General features: G+C 43.7%; 1 protein-coding gene across 8 annotated transcripts in view; it reads right to left on the reverse strand.

Annotated features, from left to right (window-relative positions):
- The window catches only part of ATRX (ATRX chromatin remodeler), a 140,195-nt gene extending 126,344 nt beyond the window's left edge, over positions 1 to 13,851 (reverse strand). For 4 of the 8 annotated variants that reach the window (XM_037908735.2, XM_043522993.1, XM_043522994.1 and 1 more), the window contains exons 1-2: positions 5,179 to 5,278; positions 3,835 to 3,977 (exon numbers count right to left, since the gene is read on the reverse strand). In XM_037908735.2, coding sequence (XP_037764663.1) covers positions 3,835 to 3,884 — 50 coding nt within the window. In that variant the 5' untranslated portion in view covers positions 3,885 to 3,977; positions 5,179 to 5,278. Of the gene's footprint in view, positions 1 to 3,834; positions 3,978 to 5,178; positions 5,279 to 13,630 lie in introns of those variants that run through there. The other 4 variants (XM_037908734.2, XM_043522991.1, XM_027822584.3 and 1 more) reach the window with 4 other exon arrangements.
- Positions 13,852 to 19,825: the final 5,974 nt, after the last annotated feature.

The following is a 19,825-nucleotide window of genomic DNA, read 5'->3' on the forward strand; positions in this document are numbered from 1 at the left end:
CCACTTTAAAAGGTAAAATGGCATCTTGCAGCATAACGAGAACTCAGTGGCCACAATTTAAGTAGCCCTTTACTGATTGTAAAATCTATGCAGATTTTTCTTTTTTTTTAAATTGCAGCCAGATGTTAGGTAAATTGTTGTAAACAGGAGTATTAATTTACTTTACTCTTCCATCCTCTATAACTTCCGTTTCACATAACAGAGAGACAAGGTGGATGAGGTAGTATCTTTGACCTGAAAAAGAGCACTGTGTAGCTCAAAATCTTGTCTCTTTCACCAACAAAAGTTGGTCCAATAAAAGATATTACCTCACCCACCTTGTCTCTTTCATATCCTGGAACCAACATGGCTACAACACTGCAATTTCACACAATTAAAATTCTGGGGAGCTGGATGGCTGAAGTGATTGGTAACAAGAGTGATTTTCTTCTCCTCAAAATCACTACTGCATATAACCTATGTCAACAGTGACCAATGTCTGTCCAGTATTAAGTACTTACAACATTTAAATGTTTACTTCCAAAAATGTCAGTTTAGTGGTAAAGCCAATTATAATGTGATGGATTTTGCATCTGTGAATTCATATTTCATCTACAGTTGGGATTCTGATAAGATGGAATGACTAAGAGAAATATAACTATTTCTTTAAGGGGCTGAAAATTAACTGATTTCAAAGTTAACACCTTTGGTTAAGACAAGCACACAGGGGGACAGAGGAGATGCAAACGAGGGCTGAAAAATCTATTGTGGCAGGAACGCACCTTCCAATAAATATATGAAAAAGAAAGGCAAAGTAAATAAAATAAAACCCCTCGAATAAGTTTAAACAAGACCAGTGGACATTAGAATGCATGACTTTAAAATATACAATTGTGATTTCATAAAAGGCAACGATGACCCCATCAGAGAGAACATTTATGTAAATAACTCTGAAGTGTACCTCGTATGATAAGCTAGCCATAGCCAGAGTGAAAGGAGAGAGAGGAAAAGTGAAAAAGACCCTGAGGTTATGTCTCCAAAATGTTCCCTGATCTAAAGGATAGCAGACAAAAATTGGAAGTATTCTTATTTCATTGTAAGTAAAACCATAGTGAGGCTACCTAGTTAAGGTTTTCAGTTTCAAACTGGACTTTATGCATACAGTTATTGATTTTTCTCTCTAGTTTTTATAAATCTTTTTTTGAGACCATTACTTTTAGACAGTTGTTTCAGAACTTTCACATAGATAACCCTGAAGAGACACTCCACCCAGAAGAAAAGATGTCTGGAGCCTTACCCCAATTCAGAAGTCCCCCATCAAAAGGCCAGAGACTACATAGTACTCTCCTATAAAATGTGTCAAGGCTGTGGTCTGATAGTTGTACGCATGAAAAATGACTCAAGAACATGGAACAGACAAATTGAAAGGGCTGAAGTAGACAATGTATACAATTAAATATATTTTACTCATTTACTGATAACCAGTCATAGCAGAAGTGAACAAATCTGCCTTGTACTAAATACTTAACACATCATACAGTATACAAACAGTAGTCCAAAATACACTGTAAAAAAATCAAACCATCCTATAACATTAAAAGTATGTTTTTACTACTATATTTTTATAAAACAATTTAAGTTATGTCCTTTATGGTAGTTAATGTTCAAAATTCATTAACAGTTTTCAACTGGGGCTGCAGTTCTGTGGTAGCTCAAAATATTGGGCTAAAACTGAACATTTTTGTAAATGATTTCAAATGTATATGCTAATTAAGCAATTTCAAGTCAGTCCTTGCTTACATCTGTTACCAGGACAATTTAAATTACCATATATACTCGTTCATAAGCCGAATTTTTTTAGTAAAAAAAAAAAAAAGGAAGCTTCAGAGAAGGGGGTTGGCTTATGAACGGGTATAGATAGGGAGAGGTGGGACACAGCCCCTCCACACAACAGAGGGAGCAAGAAGAAGCAGCACAGCCGGCAGAACCAGAAGGGAAGAGGCGGGGCCAGAGTCTCTCGGCTTCTGGCCATGCTGCTCTCCCCACAGCCTCCAAAGCAGCTGCAGCTCCGGGGCTGGCAGGCTGCAGCCACGCTGCTTGGCCCCGCCCACCAGAGCAGGCTGTGGCCGCGCCGCCCAGCGGAACACGCTGCAGCCGTGCCACCCAGCCCAGCCCACTGGAACATGCTGAGGCTGTGCCGCCCAGTCTGGCCCGCCAGAGCAGGGCCAGCCAGGCCAGAGACATTCTCCCCTGGCCCTCCCCAAATAAGGTGGGAGAGGATGGGATGGGGAGAGTGTGGGGGGCTAGTGGTGGGTGGTCCCCTTACCCCAAGCTTCTCCCCACAAAAATATTTCCCCACCAGTTGCTGTCCCGGCCCGTCAGGGTAAGCAGCTAGCGTGCTGGGACACTTTGTTTACTTAGGTTTACATCCGTGCCTGCGGACACTCGAGGTAAACAAACCATCTCGGCCCGCCAGCAGCTTATCCTGATGGCCCAGGAGCCAAAGTTTGCTGACCCCTGAATTATAGGGTTGGCTTATGAATGGGTCATAAAAATTGTCCATTTTTACTTATCCATCGTATGGGGGGAGGGGGTGGGGGCGGTGTCGGCTTATAAACCAAGCGGCTTATGATCGAGTATATACGGTAATTTTAGTGTGGTAGCAACCTGAAAATTCAAACTATGAATGTCCTCAAAAATAGCAGACTATCAAAGTACTCATTTTTTAAAAAAGACAACGGAGGCATCGTGTCCCATATTACTGTATTATATCCTGAGGTGCTATTCTTAGATTTCATTAACTCATTACTTGATTAATATCTTATTTTGGTAAGAATTGACTTTATAATCACAGGGATTTAATCAAAAGATACCCAGCAAACTTTAGGACATTTGGGGACATGCATGAAATGCCCTCGGAGTATACTGAGTAAGGAAAGCAAATATCACAAAAGACTCTCCAGAGACAATAACTGCTCATAAAAAGGGAAATGGAGAACAGGTGAACAAAAGTTCACTAAAAGAATCTGTACTCTGTTCAAGGAAGATTAAACAATTTAGTTTTATTCAAACGGCATCCAAACTATCTGACAATAGCATGGGTTTTCCTGAAGGCTGCACTGTTGCACTAAAAGGCTAAATATTTTTCTTTTCAAATAACCAAGCTGAGAAGTTGATAACTAGGAAGACTACTTAGGACAAGCTTGAGAATAGAAAAAATAGGTACTGGAGAACAAGTAAAGGAATGTTAAGCATACAGAGAACTTCAATAGGTAAAAATACCATATGGCAGTGTTTCTCAACCTGGGGGTTGTGACCCCCACAAGGGCTGGTGGAGGGATTTGGGGGGGGGGGGGGTGTCACAAGCAGGGCTGGTGTTAGGGGGTAGGAATCAGGGCAATTGCCCGATGCCACAGGAGACCCTGCAAAGCTAATTTACATGTTTCAGCCCCATGCTGGGCTGAAGCCCTGAGCCCTGAGAAGTTGAAGCTGAAGCCCCAAGCTTAAAGTGTGCGATGGGGGGGTGAGGGGGGGAGGAGACTTTTTTTTTTTTTTTTTTTTTTAATGTCCAAAGGAGGTCGCCGGCACGAAAAGTTTAAGAAACACTGCTATATGGTAATGCTAGATTCCCCCAACAAAAGCATAATCAAAGAAAAAGTTTAGCATAAAAACACAAACAGGAACAGACAGGCAATAGTCATTTTCATGTAAAACAGTTTTAGATATACAGAAGCAAGGATTACATCCAATAACAGATAAATACTTCACTGCTTTAATACAAAAATTGCTTTTATTATTTTCTGTTTTTTCCTCTGAACTGTTTACAACAAACTCTCTATGATGCTGCATCATTACCTCATTTTGAATGAAGGCCTCCCTATGACGTTGCCAAATATCTTTGTCATGGACTAGCGACAGCCAAATAGGTCCGGCAAAGGTTCCCAGGTTAGTGTTTCCTCACATTAAAGTCTAAAGGTTGGTCTGTATTTCATTTATGCCTGCAACAAGGACACACCAGTGCTTAAGATATTAGTTGTCTTGGTTTGCTCTATTTTCGCTCCAGAGTTTTGCACAATTTTCATTCCTGCTCAGTTTTCTTGGTAGCCCTATGTTTCTGTTAAATGTGCAACTGCTGATAGTAAACGAGCAATAAAAACTGTTTAGGCAGAGGCACCTTTGGTCTATATAATATTTATTTCACAGTCTTATCCAGGCTCAAGTCTCTTCATTTCACCTTGAGCTTGGATAATATAAACTGACCACCACAATTCCTCCCTCCCTCCCATGCTCCCCTCCCTAGCCCCAATCTATTTTAGTCTTTAATACAGTACACATTTGCACTGAGCTTAATTTCATCCTAAAACCACACATACTCCTACCTCTGAAGAGTTTCATTTTTCAATCAATGCTTCAAAAATTAGCGTTTCAGAAAAAAACAAAACAATTAATGATAACTAAGGCAACTCAGATACTATTTTGAAGACTTCTTCCTATTCAGAGTTTCTGAAGATGTTCCCCAAACAAGATTAAGTTTATCCTATCACATTCTTTGTGGAGACTGTTACTGTTAAATTCATTTAGATATATGTCTGAACTCATCTTGTTCTCCTGTCCTCATCCAGTGCTCCAGCAATGCCTGTTTCCACAAAGGTGGCAACCAATTCATAGTCCACAAAATAAATATATGACCCCTTTCTCTCAGCTGCGCATTCCTGAGTTTTAGTTATCATTTCACTAATACATATATGACTAAGGTTTGTTTTTGGAGTACAAAAATCAACATTTGAGGACTTGTAATTCTTCTCAATATTCAGCCTGTTAAAAGGAAAGGGGGAAGCTAAATGGACTTAGAAAGAAATTCTGGATGTAGAAGTTATGTTCTTATACTTAGTGTGCCTTTATCCATCTGAATTGCCTTGGTGATGTTGTGCAATTCTTGCATACATACCCTCAGCTACAGCCATTCTTCCAGACTTCTACTTTCTCTTCACTTCTTTCAAGTAGAGAAGCACTCTTTTCTGTTAAACTGGGTGCAGGCTGTACTATATACATTCACAATTCCATCTGATGAATGAACCTGCTTTGCTGATGAATGATATTTCAGACAAAATGGAATTGGGGCAACACAATTCTACTTCACTTTCAATAGACAGGCAGTTGTGATAAAAAAAATTGCCACTGAAAAGAAACCTGACTTACGGAAATAAGGGATGAAGGTGAGATTAAAACTTCCATGGCTTCTGCAACTAAGGAAGGCTGGCGATTCCTTCAGAAGACAGACAAGTCTATGGAGTTTCTGCTAGAGAAAAGTTAGTTGTGGGTTTTGGCCCAAGAGTGATCTGTTAGTTTGTTTTGCAATGTTTTGCAGTCAGCATCAACACCACCAAGGGTAAACTTCTTTCCACAACTATGGGACAGTAGAAAAACAGTCTAATAATTAAGTCTTAAATTCCCTTCAAAGGTGATTTATGAGTACTTGATAGTCTGATAGCCTCCTAAATTCCTTCAAAGAAGATAAAAATGACGGTGATGGGATCCCCGGGGTGCAGCCTGGGACTGTGAGACTGCTGTGCCCCCTAAACTCTCTTCAACCTGGGCTGTCTCTCATAATGCCTTGCTAGTAACCAACAGCAAACCCCTCCGGGCGCTGTGATCACTCAGCACAAACACATGTGGAGCCCCACAGCCAGCTAGATTGCATGAATGCTCCCAGAGCCACTCATGAATCACACAGAGAAAAGCACCAGAGCCAAAGCCCCAGCTCCCAGCACTGTACCTCAGGAATATACTGTCTTGCACTGCTCAAGATGAGCAATGCAAATTTATTAATTGGTTCATCAATGGAAAGTCGATCTACACCAGCCTTTGCAAAACCTGAGCAGATTTGCCACACATTTCATACAAACTCACTGGTAAAGATAAACAGTAAAACAAATGTATTGACTACAAGAGATAGATTTTGATAGGCAAAAAGTCAGAGTTAGTTACCAAAACAAAAGAAAATGTAAGCATGCAGTCTAAACTCTCAACCCTATTAGACTAGGCAACATCTAGATTAAGCAATTTTTCTCACCCCACAGTTCATAGTACATAGATTTCACCCTTGAAATCTGGGGCAGTCCCCCCAATTGGAGTCTTCTGAGTGTCCTTGTTGCTTGCAGTACCGGTGGGTGAAGGAGAAAGGCCAAGCATGAGCCCCCTGTGTTCGGTTTTATACCCTTAGTCCACGTGCTTGGAAAACACAAGTCCAGGCATGTCTGGGGGCATTGCTGAGTCTCCAGGCAAGGTTGAGCAATTCCCCTGGTGTGGCCTCATGCAGGTAAGTCATTGCATTGTAGTTCCCTTGCTGGACAATGGCTGGTGATGGGTTGTTTGACACCCCACCCGAGTGTTGGCTACTTTCCTTTCTGTTGCCTCTGGGGAGCTAATATCTGACTGATTCCCCAATTTACAGCATGTTTTAGTGACAACCATACAACATAATTCTCATAACTTCATATGCACTAATGATATATGTATACCTCTACCCTGATATAACGCTGTCCTCGGGAGCCAAAAAAAATCTTACCGTGTTATAGGTGAAACCGCGTTAGATCAAACTTGCTTTGATTCACCAGAGCGCGCAGCCCCACCCCCCCGGAGCACTGCTTTACCACGTTATATCCGAATTCGTGTTATATCAGGGTAGAGGTGTATATGGATAGAGAAATTACTTTCAGCAGACCATAACCTTTCCCCCGACACTCACAAGGCCTGCTTTATATGCAAAATCACAATCATATATAAATGAGGAATATGGGAGTTACAGGACACTCCCCCAAGGTACAGAATGTCACGACTCCAGGTTTTCTTTACACTTGGGAAGAACAAATTTTCTAAAGAATGTTTCTACCCTGTTTGTGCAGGCAGAATCATTCATATTCTGCCCTGAAATAAGTGTTCAGTGGGTTCAGGTGATCAAACATGTTAAAAAGGTAGGCTAAATATGCCACCCCTATGAATTAATTAGAGTGTCAGCAAGGGGAATGTAGGAGGTTGGGTTCATCCCTCCCTGTCCATCTGGGAGGGAGGCTACGTCCCCTTGCTGTAGGCGTCAAGTTCAGGAGGAATTAGCACTGGCTGCTTGAGCCTCCGGCAGGACGGAACACCAAACAGTTAAGTAGCCATGCCATGCAGTCAGGGCAAAGGACTCTAGGGACCCTGCCCCTAGGCAGGGAGGAATACCAAACAGTTAGAGGTTCAGCCCTCTGACTGGGCAGACAGCAAACAGTCTGATGTCCTAGCTCTGGCAGACAGCAGACCAACGCAGGCCTCTTGGCCTGAGGTGGGGAGGCTGCCACCCCAGGGGTGGAGTGGTAGGAGGACCTGAGCCCACCCAACTCCATCGGGTCCCAGCCCAGGGCTGAGCAGAATGTTCTGTCACTAGTCAACAGGGATCTGCCCGAAACATACTGACCTAGTTTCGGGTCACAATACAACCGGATTATCACCTGGTTCCCATGGGCTACTTTCTACACTCCCACTGTGCAGTACTCGGGTCTCAAGGTCATCATCAGTCTTCCTGGGGTAGACAGCTAATAGCAGCCCCTACAGCTCCTCTGCACCCCCGGCAGCTCCTCTGGGGCTTTGGTGCTGTAGTGGTGTCTGTCAGGCCACATGCTGCTAGAGCCTGAGGAGACATCCTGCAGCTCTGGCCCAACTGAGCTTGAAGACCCACCCATTATATTCTGGTTCCTGTCCCGCCCTTCTATTTCCAGCGGGATGGGTGTGGATGCCCTGGCTCTGCCCACCAGGAGGTGGGTGAGGGAGTTTTCCTGTCCATCTGGGAGGGAGGCCACGCCCCCTCACTACAGAGAGATTTATTATTATGGGAAATCTCCACTTTTGCTTGTAATTAAAAGAATTAAGTTAACACTTTACTTGTCACTACATCTCTTTCCCACCTGTGAGACAGGAGGAAAATAGTCTCACAACTCTTCAGTTTGAAAGCATTGTTGGTAGTTACAGAGCAATGCAAAAGTTCTGAATTCATCTATGACATGACACAGACATTCAGGCATTTTCTTATCATCAAGAGTTTAGCAGTTTATGAAACAGTGAGGCAGGGATGTATTTAGTGTGATGTTCTGGATCAGTGGACTAGTATACTACCCTTATCTGTCACCACCTTGGCACTATGCATCCAGATTATCATACACAGCTCCTACTAAATGTGGAAGACTAAACACGTTTTGAAATGTCTTGAATAGCATTCTGCTGTCGTGCTTTACAGAAGATCAACTCTCCAACAGAACCATCAGAAACTTACCTCACAAATATTAGCTGTGTAGCACTAGAGATATCAAACAACCCCTCAGATCAGGCAGTATCTTAGGGCTTGTCTACACCACGCAGCTTTTAGCAGCAAGGCTGTGTCGACACAGCCATGTCATTAGAAGTCAGTGTGTGTAAACGCTCTTTGTCAGTACTTTGTTGGCACTTTTGCCCTCAAAATACTTCCAGACTCGTGAGCGGCATTAGCTTTGTCAGCAGGAGACAAAGCCATGTTCACACTGCCACTTACGTAAGCAAAGCTTTTGTCTTTCACACGCGGGGAGGGGTGGCTTTAAGTACTCGTGAAAGATAAAAGTTTTGTAGACAACTTTGCAGTGTAGATGCATCGTCAGATGCAGAGAGACATCTTCAGACTTCTTTTGACTCATCAAGCTGAATTGCCAGCTACAGACTTTTCCAAAGTTATAAAAGCAGTTTGTCTCATATATCGTTACCCATGCGACAAACATGAGAAACCATGTTATCTGGTAGGTGTTTCTAACCCTAACAAAATTCTGAAACAATCATATACACCATATAAAACTGTGTGATTTGCAGTTTCCAGACGCACCAAATAAGTCACCTGAAGGGCACTGGTATTGACACTGCTAGTCTGAGTAATCAAGCCCTGAGGATTTTTCAAGGCTTCAAGCTTTCTCTGAAAAAAAAAAAAAAAGCCTTCCTTTTATCTTTAAGTGTCAGCTGTCTGGTCTTTAAATGTTACAAGAACTTTGAAGGCACCATATACTCCACAGCTAGAACTTCAGAGCACACTACATACCATGGTTTCAAATCAGTGTAAAACAATACATCATGTTTGCCATTATATTTCTGTATTTTTTTTTCCCTTTCTGAGCCATCATTGGAACAACTTGCTACTGCCCTATTCACAAACCAGTTCATCTTTCTGTATCACCCGTCAGCCAGAACTGAGGTCCAATGACATGAAATATGGTCAGGTGAGGCTCAGCAGTACACTAAGGCCTTACTGCAGACACATCCAATATTCCAATTCAGTGACATGTTTTGTCATGGACTATGTGCATTTGCACCTGCACTTTGCCTCACACAAAATACACTTAATAAAGACATACTGTTTTTCCTAAGATAAATCCAGGCACAGATAGATACAGGTTTCATACTGTTTTTTCAGCAGAGAGTTAACACACACTTATTCTGCACTAGTCTACAGTGAAAATATGCTCCTCTCCTTGTTTGGGCTGCTACTGTTTCTATCCTTTGTTTTTCTTCCTTTTTTACCCTTCTTTCTCTGTTTCTCTCCCGCTTCCTTGTCTTTTTGTATCTCCTCTACTTTTTCCTCTGTCTTTCCTTTCCTGCAGCAACTTCTATTCTCTGTACCCCTCCTGTGAGCTTCACTCCCATCCCTTTCCATCTGTTAAAATGATCAGCAGTGCAACAGCTAGTGTTCACATTAAAATGTTTTTGTTGCCATTCCACTGAGATTAATAGAGGATACGGGAGTTCACTGTTTGGAACCATTGTTTTAGGTTGTTTGCAGATTCGGGAAGGCATCACTACATCTCTTTATTGTTGTTTTTCACATTTGGAAGGTTTTCTTCAAAACCAGGAGGGCGAGAAACATTTTTTTTTTTAAATGAAAGCTGGTATTTTGCACAATCTGAATATCACGTAGGCTACATAAATACATCAATTGGGCTGGATCTGGCCCATTGCCCATATGTTTGATGCCTGTTCTAAACAGAAAGAAAATAAGTAAAGTCATTCGATGCCCAGCTCTGATCCACTTATTAACTCCCCTTCTCAGCCTGAACTACCTGCTTTTCATAATCCATAGCCCAAATATATTTCATCTTGAACAACTTGCAGCCTTTTTTCTACAAGTGAGTAAGGCTGTGTATGAGGCATGAGGCTGTAGGGCACCATGGGAAGTAAGCAGGGAATATGATTAAAAAGTTGGGCTTAAGCTGACTTGAACCAGGGGAAGAGGTGGAGAGGAAAGCTGGAGTATGAGGGTAGCCCTTGGTGTAATAATGCCTTGGCACAGAAACAGTGCCACAGATGACTCTTCCTTTAATCATCCCTGCTTAACCCCACTCTCTCCCACAAGGACCATTCTCTCTCCCCGACTCCTGCATCTCTGCTCACCGCCTCATATCACCCCACAGTCCACCCCAGCGCCTACTGCTGTCCAGCAAGCTTTTCTGGTTCATCTTTTCTGGTACAGAGCACAGCTGGCAAGTCAGGGATAGAACTGACTGGAAACCCAGACAAAAATGAAATTTTATTGAAAATAAGACTTTTGGGGGGTCATGATTTTGGAACCCAGGTTGCCAGTGTTTAAAATGAAAGTAACTGAGTAGTTCTGCTGCTAATCTTGGAGGGACTAAGGTTATGACAAATAAGGAGAATAACTAACTAGAAGTTTAATGTTAAACATTCAGAAGTGGCCTACATCCAAGATATTGCCAGAACAGATGTGAAGTTTGAGTGGACTATGCGGAACTCAAAGAAATATGAAGACAGAGAAAACTTTGAAAGGGAGTTATTTTAAAATGTTTCTTCTGCAGTTAGAAGAGACTTCATACAACATCTTTGTAGAAAATTCACCTGTCATCTGCTGAGTAAAGGGGCCTTTTTCAATGCAGCCTTAATGATGCTATAGATGAATAATGCATAGTTCAATAGAACTAACAACTTTGCTTTAGCTTTTAAGTTAATACATTCAATATTTGTCTTGTATAGAGAATATGTTGACAGATTTGCCCTAACATCTTGGTGGGAAACCTGATCTCATTTTTCTTTCTTAAGGTAACCTGCATCCATTCACTCTGAATGAGTGATGTTGCAGCATGACATGATACATGTTGTGTAATGCAGCAATAATGTAATTTGAAAGAAGCCAGTAGTAGATATTTTGTACTCAATAAACTTTTTGTAAATATTTCTACATACATTCCAAAGTTATCAATCTTTCATGCCATACTACCAGCACAGAACAATTCCCTGACTAATTTCTTCCTCTGGGAAAGTAACTTCAAGTATGTTACCCTCTCCCATACCAAATCACTCCCCCGCCCAAACCAGTGTGTTACCATTACTCATGAAGGTAACCCTTTAAGACAGTGATTCTCAACCAGTCGTCCAGGGCCCCCCTAGGAGGCCGCAAGCAAGCTTCAGGGGGTCCACCAAGCAGGGCCAGCATTAGACTCACTGGGGCCCAGGGCGCAAAGCTGAAGCCCCACCGCATGGGTCTGAAGCCCAGAGCCCTGAACCCCGTCACTGGGGGTTGAAGCAGAAGCCTGAGCAGTGTAGCTTCGTGGGGGCCCCAAGCAACTGCCCTGTTTGCCCCCTAATGCTGGCCCTGGCTTTTATATGCAGAAAAACAGTTGTTGTGGCACAGGTGGGCCGTGGAGTTTTTACAGCATGTTGAGGGGGCCTCAGAAAGAAAAAAGTTGAGAACCCCTGCTTTAAGAGGTAATTTGTTCTAGTGACTACACTGCTTCTGTTTTATATTCTCACACCGAACTCTTCAACCCAGTGTTTCCCATACTTTGGAGATCATGACCCAAAGGGTCATGGAGGGTGTCTGAGGGGAGGAGTGGGGCGTCTGAAGAGATCGCTTCTTCTGTAAAATAATCAATTAACTTAAGATAAAAAATGTATATACAACAGACCCTGTGATGGTTTATCTGTTTAAGGTCACCCTATTTTATGTTAGGGACAGCTTGTTTGTTGCTGCTCCTGGAATTGATCAGCCTGCTTTATGTTAACTTTGTTAATATTTTTGTTTACAGTTCTAGAGGCCTTCAGGCACAGCTAACTAAGAAATTAAAAGGCTTTCAGGGCCGGGAACATATAAGGGGAGAAAATTACCATTCCTATCAGTATTGGCAGAAACCCTACTGGGAGTTTATGGTAAATTACAAACAACTACGCAAACAAGGGAAAGCAAACGAAAAAATCAGACCCCTCTTTTGTTTTGACTGAAAAATAATACAAACAAATAGAAATGTAATCAAACCCAAACTTCACTAAAAGGATGCTGTACTGTTAATGTGCTACCAACTGCAAAGATGCCATAAAGAGTTTAGGGCCACAGAGGAAAAAAATCCATGTAAACAACTATGATTGCTTAAGAATCTTTACTGAGGATCATAATACAAGTTCACATGATGCTACTTTTCCTTCAATTTTTGTTTTGATTTTGTGAACGAGGCTAGACAATGTTCATGAAGGTTAACTGACAATCGTTTATTATTCATATCACATCTTAAGCATTCAGAGTGCTGTGCAGTTGATGGACCATGCTCCTTGGTCACCTTCCCCTGAAATGTCTGTATGTTGGAAGGCACACAAAACTAATTATGTATTAATGGTAAAACATAGCACCTGTTCGTCAGCACTGAAGCTGATTTGTGGCCTGGCATAGCATAATTTACTGTATGCAGCAAAGAAAGGAATTTAACACAGCAGACAAGAGTAGGTCCTAGAAAGCAAAGAACTGCAAGAAGCCTCCCCTGCTGGGAGGGAGGAGAGAACGTTTCCAGTCTGCAAGCTAGAGAAAAGTCTGCCTATAGACTAAGATGCTTAGGGTGAACACCTTGTATGAAGATCAGCTTTCCTGCGGTCGCAGACACTGATTGTGATGTAAAAATAGATCCTTTACTGTGGAGGGCCAATAGGGGACAAGGAACTTTCACTGTGGATAAACACGTTGGAGGAGGAGGGGAGAGGCGGCAGCACCGCTATGGTACCAAGACATTCGCTGACGCAAAAACTCCATCCAGGGCTGGGGGTCAGGAGAGGGCACCGCCCCTCAACCTGGTCCGCCAAGCCAGGTCCCGCTCCGGCTCTCTCCAGGCAAGGCAGAATGGAAACGAAGCATCAACGCCCCCAACCTTAAGAACGCGGGCTTCGGAGCGGGGCCCCCTCCGCCCCGCGGCGGGACTGGCCGAGGGAACAGGCCGTGCGCCTGCCCCGGCCGAGCCGGGGGCGCAGCACTACCCCCGAGCACACCGGCGAGGGGAATATAACCGCCCCCGGGCTCCTCTCCCTCAGCCCGGCCGGGTTAAGCCCCGCGCGCACAGACAGCAGCCAGACCGCACTTAACCTCCGTCCCGCCGGTCCTCTCCCCCTGCCCGGCCTCTCGCCCGCGATCCCTTACTCTGCCCCGCGGCCTTCTCTGCCGATGCCTTCCCCAGCCTCCCCTCCACCCTCCTGCGGTACCGGCCCGCAGCGGGGAGCGGCGCTGCCGCCTCTACTCCCTGGGTGGGAAGAAAGTGATTACAGTATCCCCAGCCGCCTCTCCGCAGCGGAGGCTCGTCAGACCCCAGCGGGAGAGTGTTTCGGTCCGTACCTCATGGGCTCCGCGGTCATGTCGCCGCTGCTCGGTACCCCCGGCCAGGCCGGAACCGAGCTCAGGCGCTGAAGGGACACAAAGCCGTTAGGGCCGCCATCGCCAGCACCGCCGCCATCTTGTCGGAGGGAAGATGAGGGAGACGACCGGCCTCCTGCCGCCTTCCTCCCTCGCCGTATCCCATTGGCTGCCTGCCACCCCCATCGATTTTCTAATTGGCCCGCTCGGACTGGGCCTGTTGCTAAGGTCGTTTACGTCATCTTTCTAGCTGTGATTGGCTGTATGAATGGTTACGTCATCCTTGAGGGCTTGACGTCAGACATGGAATGGTATGACGTTACCCATGAAAGGGAGAAGAAAGCTTGTTCGCTTTGTCTTCTCCGCGCCTACATTGGTCATTCGCCCAAGCAAAGAGCTAGTGGCAGCTGCCGCCACAGACACTTGGCAAGGCAATAGTGTCTCTGTCTCTAGCTATTTTTTGTACAGGATCATCACCATGATACTTAAACATAGTGTCACTCATGACCGAAGGAGAGAACGTCCTGTCAAAAAGCACATCAGTGTACTAATGTGTCAAACATCAATATAGATAACGCCTGTGCAGCATTTACAGATTTAAAAATTAAAACTCAAAATAAAAAAATGGATTGACACTTCAAGTCATTACATCACTCTGCTGGTATGTTATATCCCTTTCCTCACACGTTTTGCATAAATTAGGCCCTGATATGACCACTTACGTACATGATTAACTTTACTATTGTACAATCAATGCAACTACTCACAATAGTAAATTTAAATGAGTAGACACATAGAGAATCAGGACCTTAGATTGTCATCTATTCAGGTCACTGACTATCTCTTACTCTTTGTATAGGACCTAGCCCAGTGGATCTTCAGCTCAGTTAAAGTCTCTAGGCATAATTGTAATATTAATAATTTCTTGGGAACACAAAATATTTTGGGGGACTCGTTAACATGCCACAAGTTAGGTTCCCAAGAATTCCTGAATTAAATCAGTTTGAATTAATGGACTATAGAAATACGGCATCTGCAAGGGAAATCCAAATGCCACTTTACTCACCTACTCACTTACTGGAGATGTCAATTATCTGGCCTCAGTGTTAACTATGGACATCTTTCCTGTCAATTGAGAAATCAGTGACAAAGAGCAAAATCATGGAAATAACATGAGTCAATAATATATTTACTCACAATAATAATAACTCATGTTATTTCCATGATGGCCTATCCCAGTAGTTTGATGCCCTGTCCCGTTTGATGGCCTATCCCAGTAGGTATAAGTATATAAGTATGTTTATAACATTTTAAATATTCAAAGATCATAAACAGAATCCAGCAAATACCCAATACGCTGTATACAAAAGCACCCTTGCTAAAATACTTGCCCAGCATCATTAACTAACTTCAGCTAAGATAACACTTAAAATAGACAGTCAGCTGCAGCTTTGTAACTTTTGATTTGCTGCCAGCCTCTCACCCTTTGATGAGAGCAACAGACTTGTTGCCCTGATTCGGTATCCGGGACAACACTCAGTGGAGGACTCCATCCTGCACCTATTGAAGTCAATGGTGCAGGATCAGGCCTTAAAAGAACTGATGATTTTTCTAAAGCTGAATAAAAACAGTTGAGAAATACAAGGGGGCATAAGCCTGTGAGAAACAAGTAATAACCAAGTGTGACGGGATCCCTGGGGTGCAGCCTGGGACTGTGGGACCGCTGTGCCCCCTGAACTTTCTCAGGCCTGGTCTGTCTCTCACAATGTCTTGCTAGTGACCAGCAGCAAACCCCTCGAGGTGCTGTTATCACTCAGCACAACCACATGTGGAGCCCCCACAGCCAGCTAGATTGCTTGAATGCTCCCAGAGCCACTCATGAATCACACAGAGAGGAATCAACTAAATCCCCCCAGCTCCTATCGCTGTACCTCAGGAATATACTGTCTTGCACTGCTCAAGATGAGCAGTGCAAATTTATTAATTGGTTCACCATTTCATCAATGGAAAGTGGACATACACCAGCCTTTGCAAAACCTGAGCAGATTTGCCACACACTTCATACAAACTCACTGGTAAAGATAGACAGTAAAACAAATTTATTAACTGCAAAAGATAGATTTTAAGTGATATTAAGTGATAGGCAAAAAGTCAGAGTTAGTTACCAAAAGAAAATATAAACACGCAATCTGAACTCTCAACCTTATTAGAGTGGGCAACATCTAGATTAAGCAGTTTTTCTCACCCCACCCAGATATTGCAATCCTTAATATATAGATTTGTCCCTTAAATCTGGGCCAGTCCCCTCAGTTGGAGTCTTCAGAGTGTCCTCATTGCTTGCAGCATAGGTGGGGTGAAGGAGAAAAGCTAAGCATGGGCCCCATGTGTTTGGTTTTATACCCTGAGTCCATGTGCTTGGAAAACACAAGTCCAGGCATGTCTGGGTGGGCATTGCTGTCTCCAGGCAAGGTTGAGAAATTCCCCTGGTGTGGCCTCATGCAGGTAGGGGCATGTCTTCACTAGCAACATTAAAGCGCCGCCACCGCAGCGCTTTAACATGGCTGTGTAGTCGCAGCACCAGCACTGGGAGAGAGCTCTCCCAGCGCTTTAGAAAACCCACCTCCACGAGGGGAATAGCTACTAGTGCTGGGAGCACGGCTCCCAGTGCTGGTGCACTGCCTACGCTGGCACTTTACAGCGCTGAAACTTGCAGTGCTCAGGGGGGTATTTTTTCAGTTGCAGCGCTGTAAAGTGCCAGTGTAGACAAGCCCTAAGTTTTTGCATTGTAGCTCCCTTGCTGGACAATGGTTGTTGATGGGTTGATTGACACCCCACCCGGGTGTTGATTATTTTCCTTGCTGTTGCCTCTGGGGGCTAATATCTGGCTGATCTCCCAACTTAGGGCATGTTTTAGTGACAACCATACAACACAATTCTCATAACTTCATATGCATGATATCCATATATGGATAGAGAAATGACTTTCAGCAGATCATAACCTTTCCCCTGATACCTTTACATGTAAGATCATGATTATATAAAAATGAGGAATATGGGGGTTCCAGGATGCTCCCCCAAGGTATAGAATGTCACACCAGGGATGAAACTGTAGGGAGGAAAAGAAAAACCACATGACATGCTCCACCTTGCTACACTACTGTAGTATTTTAATATATATTGAAAGTACTGTATGTTCCATGGCAAACTAGATCTATTTTTTTCCCCTTCTTGCTTTAACAGTTTCTCATAAGAGGGGTCCCTGAATAGAGATAGGGAAGCAGGGTTGGGTGGAAAAGGACTCAGATTGAATGGAATACTCCAAGTTTATTAATTTCTAAGATCCAGTGGTCTAAAGTAATGAGGTTCCAGGTGTTTTTAAAATAAAAAATGTTGTTGCCAAAAAGAGGTTGGGGGAGAAGGGTATAGATCTTTCAGACTTTCTGTGCAGCTCTTGATGATGGTATCAAACTTGCTGTCATTAGGTGGACACAGGGTGTGCAGTAGAAGAAGAGTTCTGTATTGGAACATCTCCTCCTTCCTTGGTGGCTCTAATGATCTTTAGGGGTTGTAATAATTTAATAATAATATGTAATATGTAATAATAAAATAACATTGTTACCTGTCCTGCTTTCTCCTAGGAGCTGGCATGTAAACTCCCAAGGAACAGAGACTGGCTCTCACATCTTTCAGAGAATTCAGGACTTCATCAGTTTTGCATTAAGCAGATCACACCCTTTGAATGGGAGGTCCGCAACTGTTGTTTGGACCTCCTTTGTTATTTCTGAAGATTAAAGCCAGGAAGTCCTGTGCATGGTGATGGAGGTGGCCACTGAGTATGCTGTGGTATCCAACACATCAAACGCTTCCTGTAGCAGTGTGTGAACTACCAATTGTACCTCAGATACAATAGATTTCCGTTCCTCCCAATGTTCTTGAGGGAATTTCTCTATTCTATAAAGAGAATTCTATAAATTCTCTATATTCTAACACTGTGATACCTTGTCACAATTAAGGTAATCATACTTTAACAGAAGTGCCTGGTAATTTGAGATGCAGACTTCAATATAAGTAAATTTTCCTGCCAAATAAACCTATTTCTGGGGAGGAATCCATGTCTCTTGAAGTAATTTTTTGAATCCTTGCTATGTGGACCTTTCATGCACTATCAGCATTACCAGAGATCAAGGAACTAGATATGTCTTTAAAATATTCAAACCCCTTTCAAGGGAGTTCATAATATCTCTCTACCATTTTTAGAGGTAAGTGCCAAAGATGCTGGAGACTGCCACAAATGTTTTTCTTGTTCTAGTAGCCCCTCATAAATGATCATGGTAATCTGTCCAGGCATAAGAGGAGTGCAGAATATCTAGTGGTGTATGCAGTTTTTCTTGCACAAGCACCACAGGGATTTCTAAAGTATCTTCTATGTGACACAAAAAATCCTGAAATATTTTAAAGTTATCTGGCTGAGTAGGAGTGGAAGGTGTCAAGGTGTCCTGCAGTGGCTCAAGTCAAGTGTGAGTACCAACCTCAGGACAGACTGTTAAGAAGCAGGGCACAAACTCCAAATTAGTTGTGAGTTCTATACTTAGATTTCAACAATGAATTAGCAAGTGTAAACCCCTCAGACACTATAAGAGCCCTTACATGGAGTCACAGACTTGGGTACTCTGATCTGTTTTGCCACCCAGGTAAGCCTACCTTTGTGATAGATGATTTTTTACACCAAGGATCACAGCAACATACTGGTTACTCCAAGTCCCAAAGGACCAGTCATTGCTTGCTCCCAAACATGTGGAGGCATATGCAGCCACAAGGGACCTTCTAAGCTTCTCAGTACCGATATCCTCAGCAGCACAAGAAGTACTTTACACTCAGTACCGATACTTGTGGTGCCTCCCTCACTGCATCAGGAACCCATAGTACCATTACCTCCCAAGCTTCTGCAAAGGCTGGTGCAGTCCAAGGGCAAGCCTCGGATGATATCCCTGGTACCAGGTTACCTATTCCCAGTCCCAGCTGTTTCTGGCCCCTGTGCCCCATTGTCCGACATTTCAGATTCTTCCTCATCGGACTCAGAGGTGCATTCATCTTTATGACATCCAAGACAGAGGGCATACCGTTCATCAGAGATGGGGACCATAGGATATGCCACAGTCACAGCACTGGCTTCCTCCTAAGGAGCAATTGCCCAGTCAAGGATGGGTCTCAGATCCATATGAATGGCCATTCTGGACACGTGGGGTAGCCCTCTTCCCACTAGACCCCTCCTCACCCACCTAGTTCTTTGTCATTGAGACTGCTCTCAGGGCATCTGCACCAAGAGCATCAATCTCCAGTACCCACTACTGAGCAGCCAGAAGTCATTTAGGCAGCTTCCCCCAGCACAAGTCACGGAGCAGCCACCACCTCAGAATCTTGTGTCATCCTCTTCCTCATCGTCAGATGAGGCTATTGAGGCAGCAAGCAATCCACCACCACCAGAAGACCACAGAACTCATCTAGATCTATTGAGAAGGGTGTCCTCTATTCTTGACATTCAGGCAGAGGAGATGCGTGAAAGCTGTCTCAAGTTAGTGGACATTCTTCCAGAGTGACTCTCCCAATTAATCAAGCCATTATGGAGCCAGTCAAGGCACTGTGGCAGAACCATCCTCCTTACCCCCACAGCAAAGCAAGCTAAACAGAGATACTATATCCCCTCTAAGGGAAATGACCATTTGTACTTTCTCCCTTCTGCAAGTTCCCTGGTGGTGGCAGCTGCTATTGAACAGGAGAGCATGCTAATGAACAAGGACACCAACCATCGACAGCCAAAGGCAAACTTTTGAAGAGGCTGGACTTGTTGGATGCAACCTTTCTTCTACAGGGAATCTGCAACTCAGGATTGCAAACCAACAGGATTGCTCACCTACTATGACTTCACCCTTTGGGATAGCATTATAAAATTTAAAAGACAAGTTACCAGAGGACTGTAGGCAGAATTTTGAAGTAATAGTCGATGAGGGCAAGTGTCAAGGTTCCTTCCCCACTCTGAACTCTAGGGTACAGATGTGGGGACCTGCATGAAAGACCTCCTAAGCTTATTCTTACCAGCTTAGGTTAAAAACTTCCTCAAGGTACAAACTTTGCCTTGTCCTTGAACCCTATGCTGCCACCACCAAGTGTGTTAAACAA

Source organism: Chelonia mydas, chromosome 9 (assembly GCF_015237465.2).
Source record: "Chelonia mydas isolate rCheMyd1 chromosome 9, rCheMyd1.pri.v2, whole genome shotgun sequence".
NCBI classification, from domain to species: Eukaryota; Metazoa; Chordata; order Testudines; family Cheloniidae; genus Chelonia; species Chelonia mydas.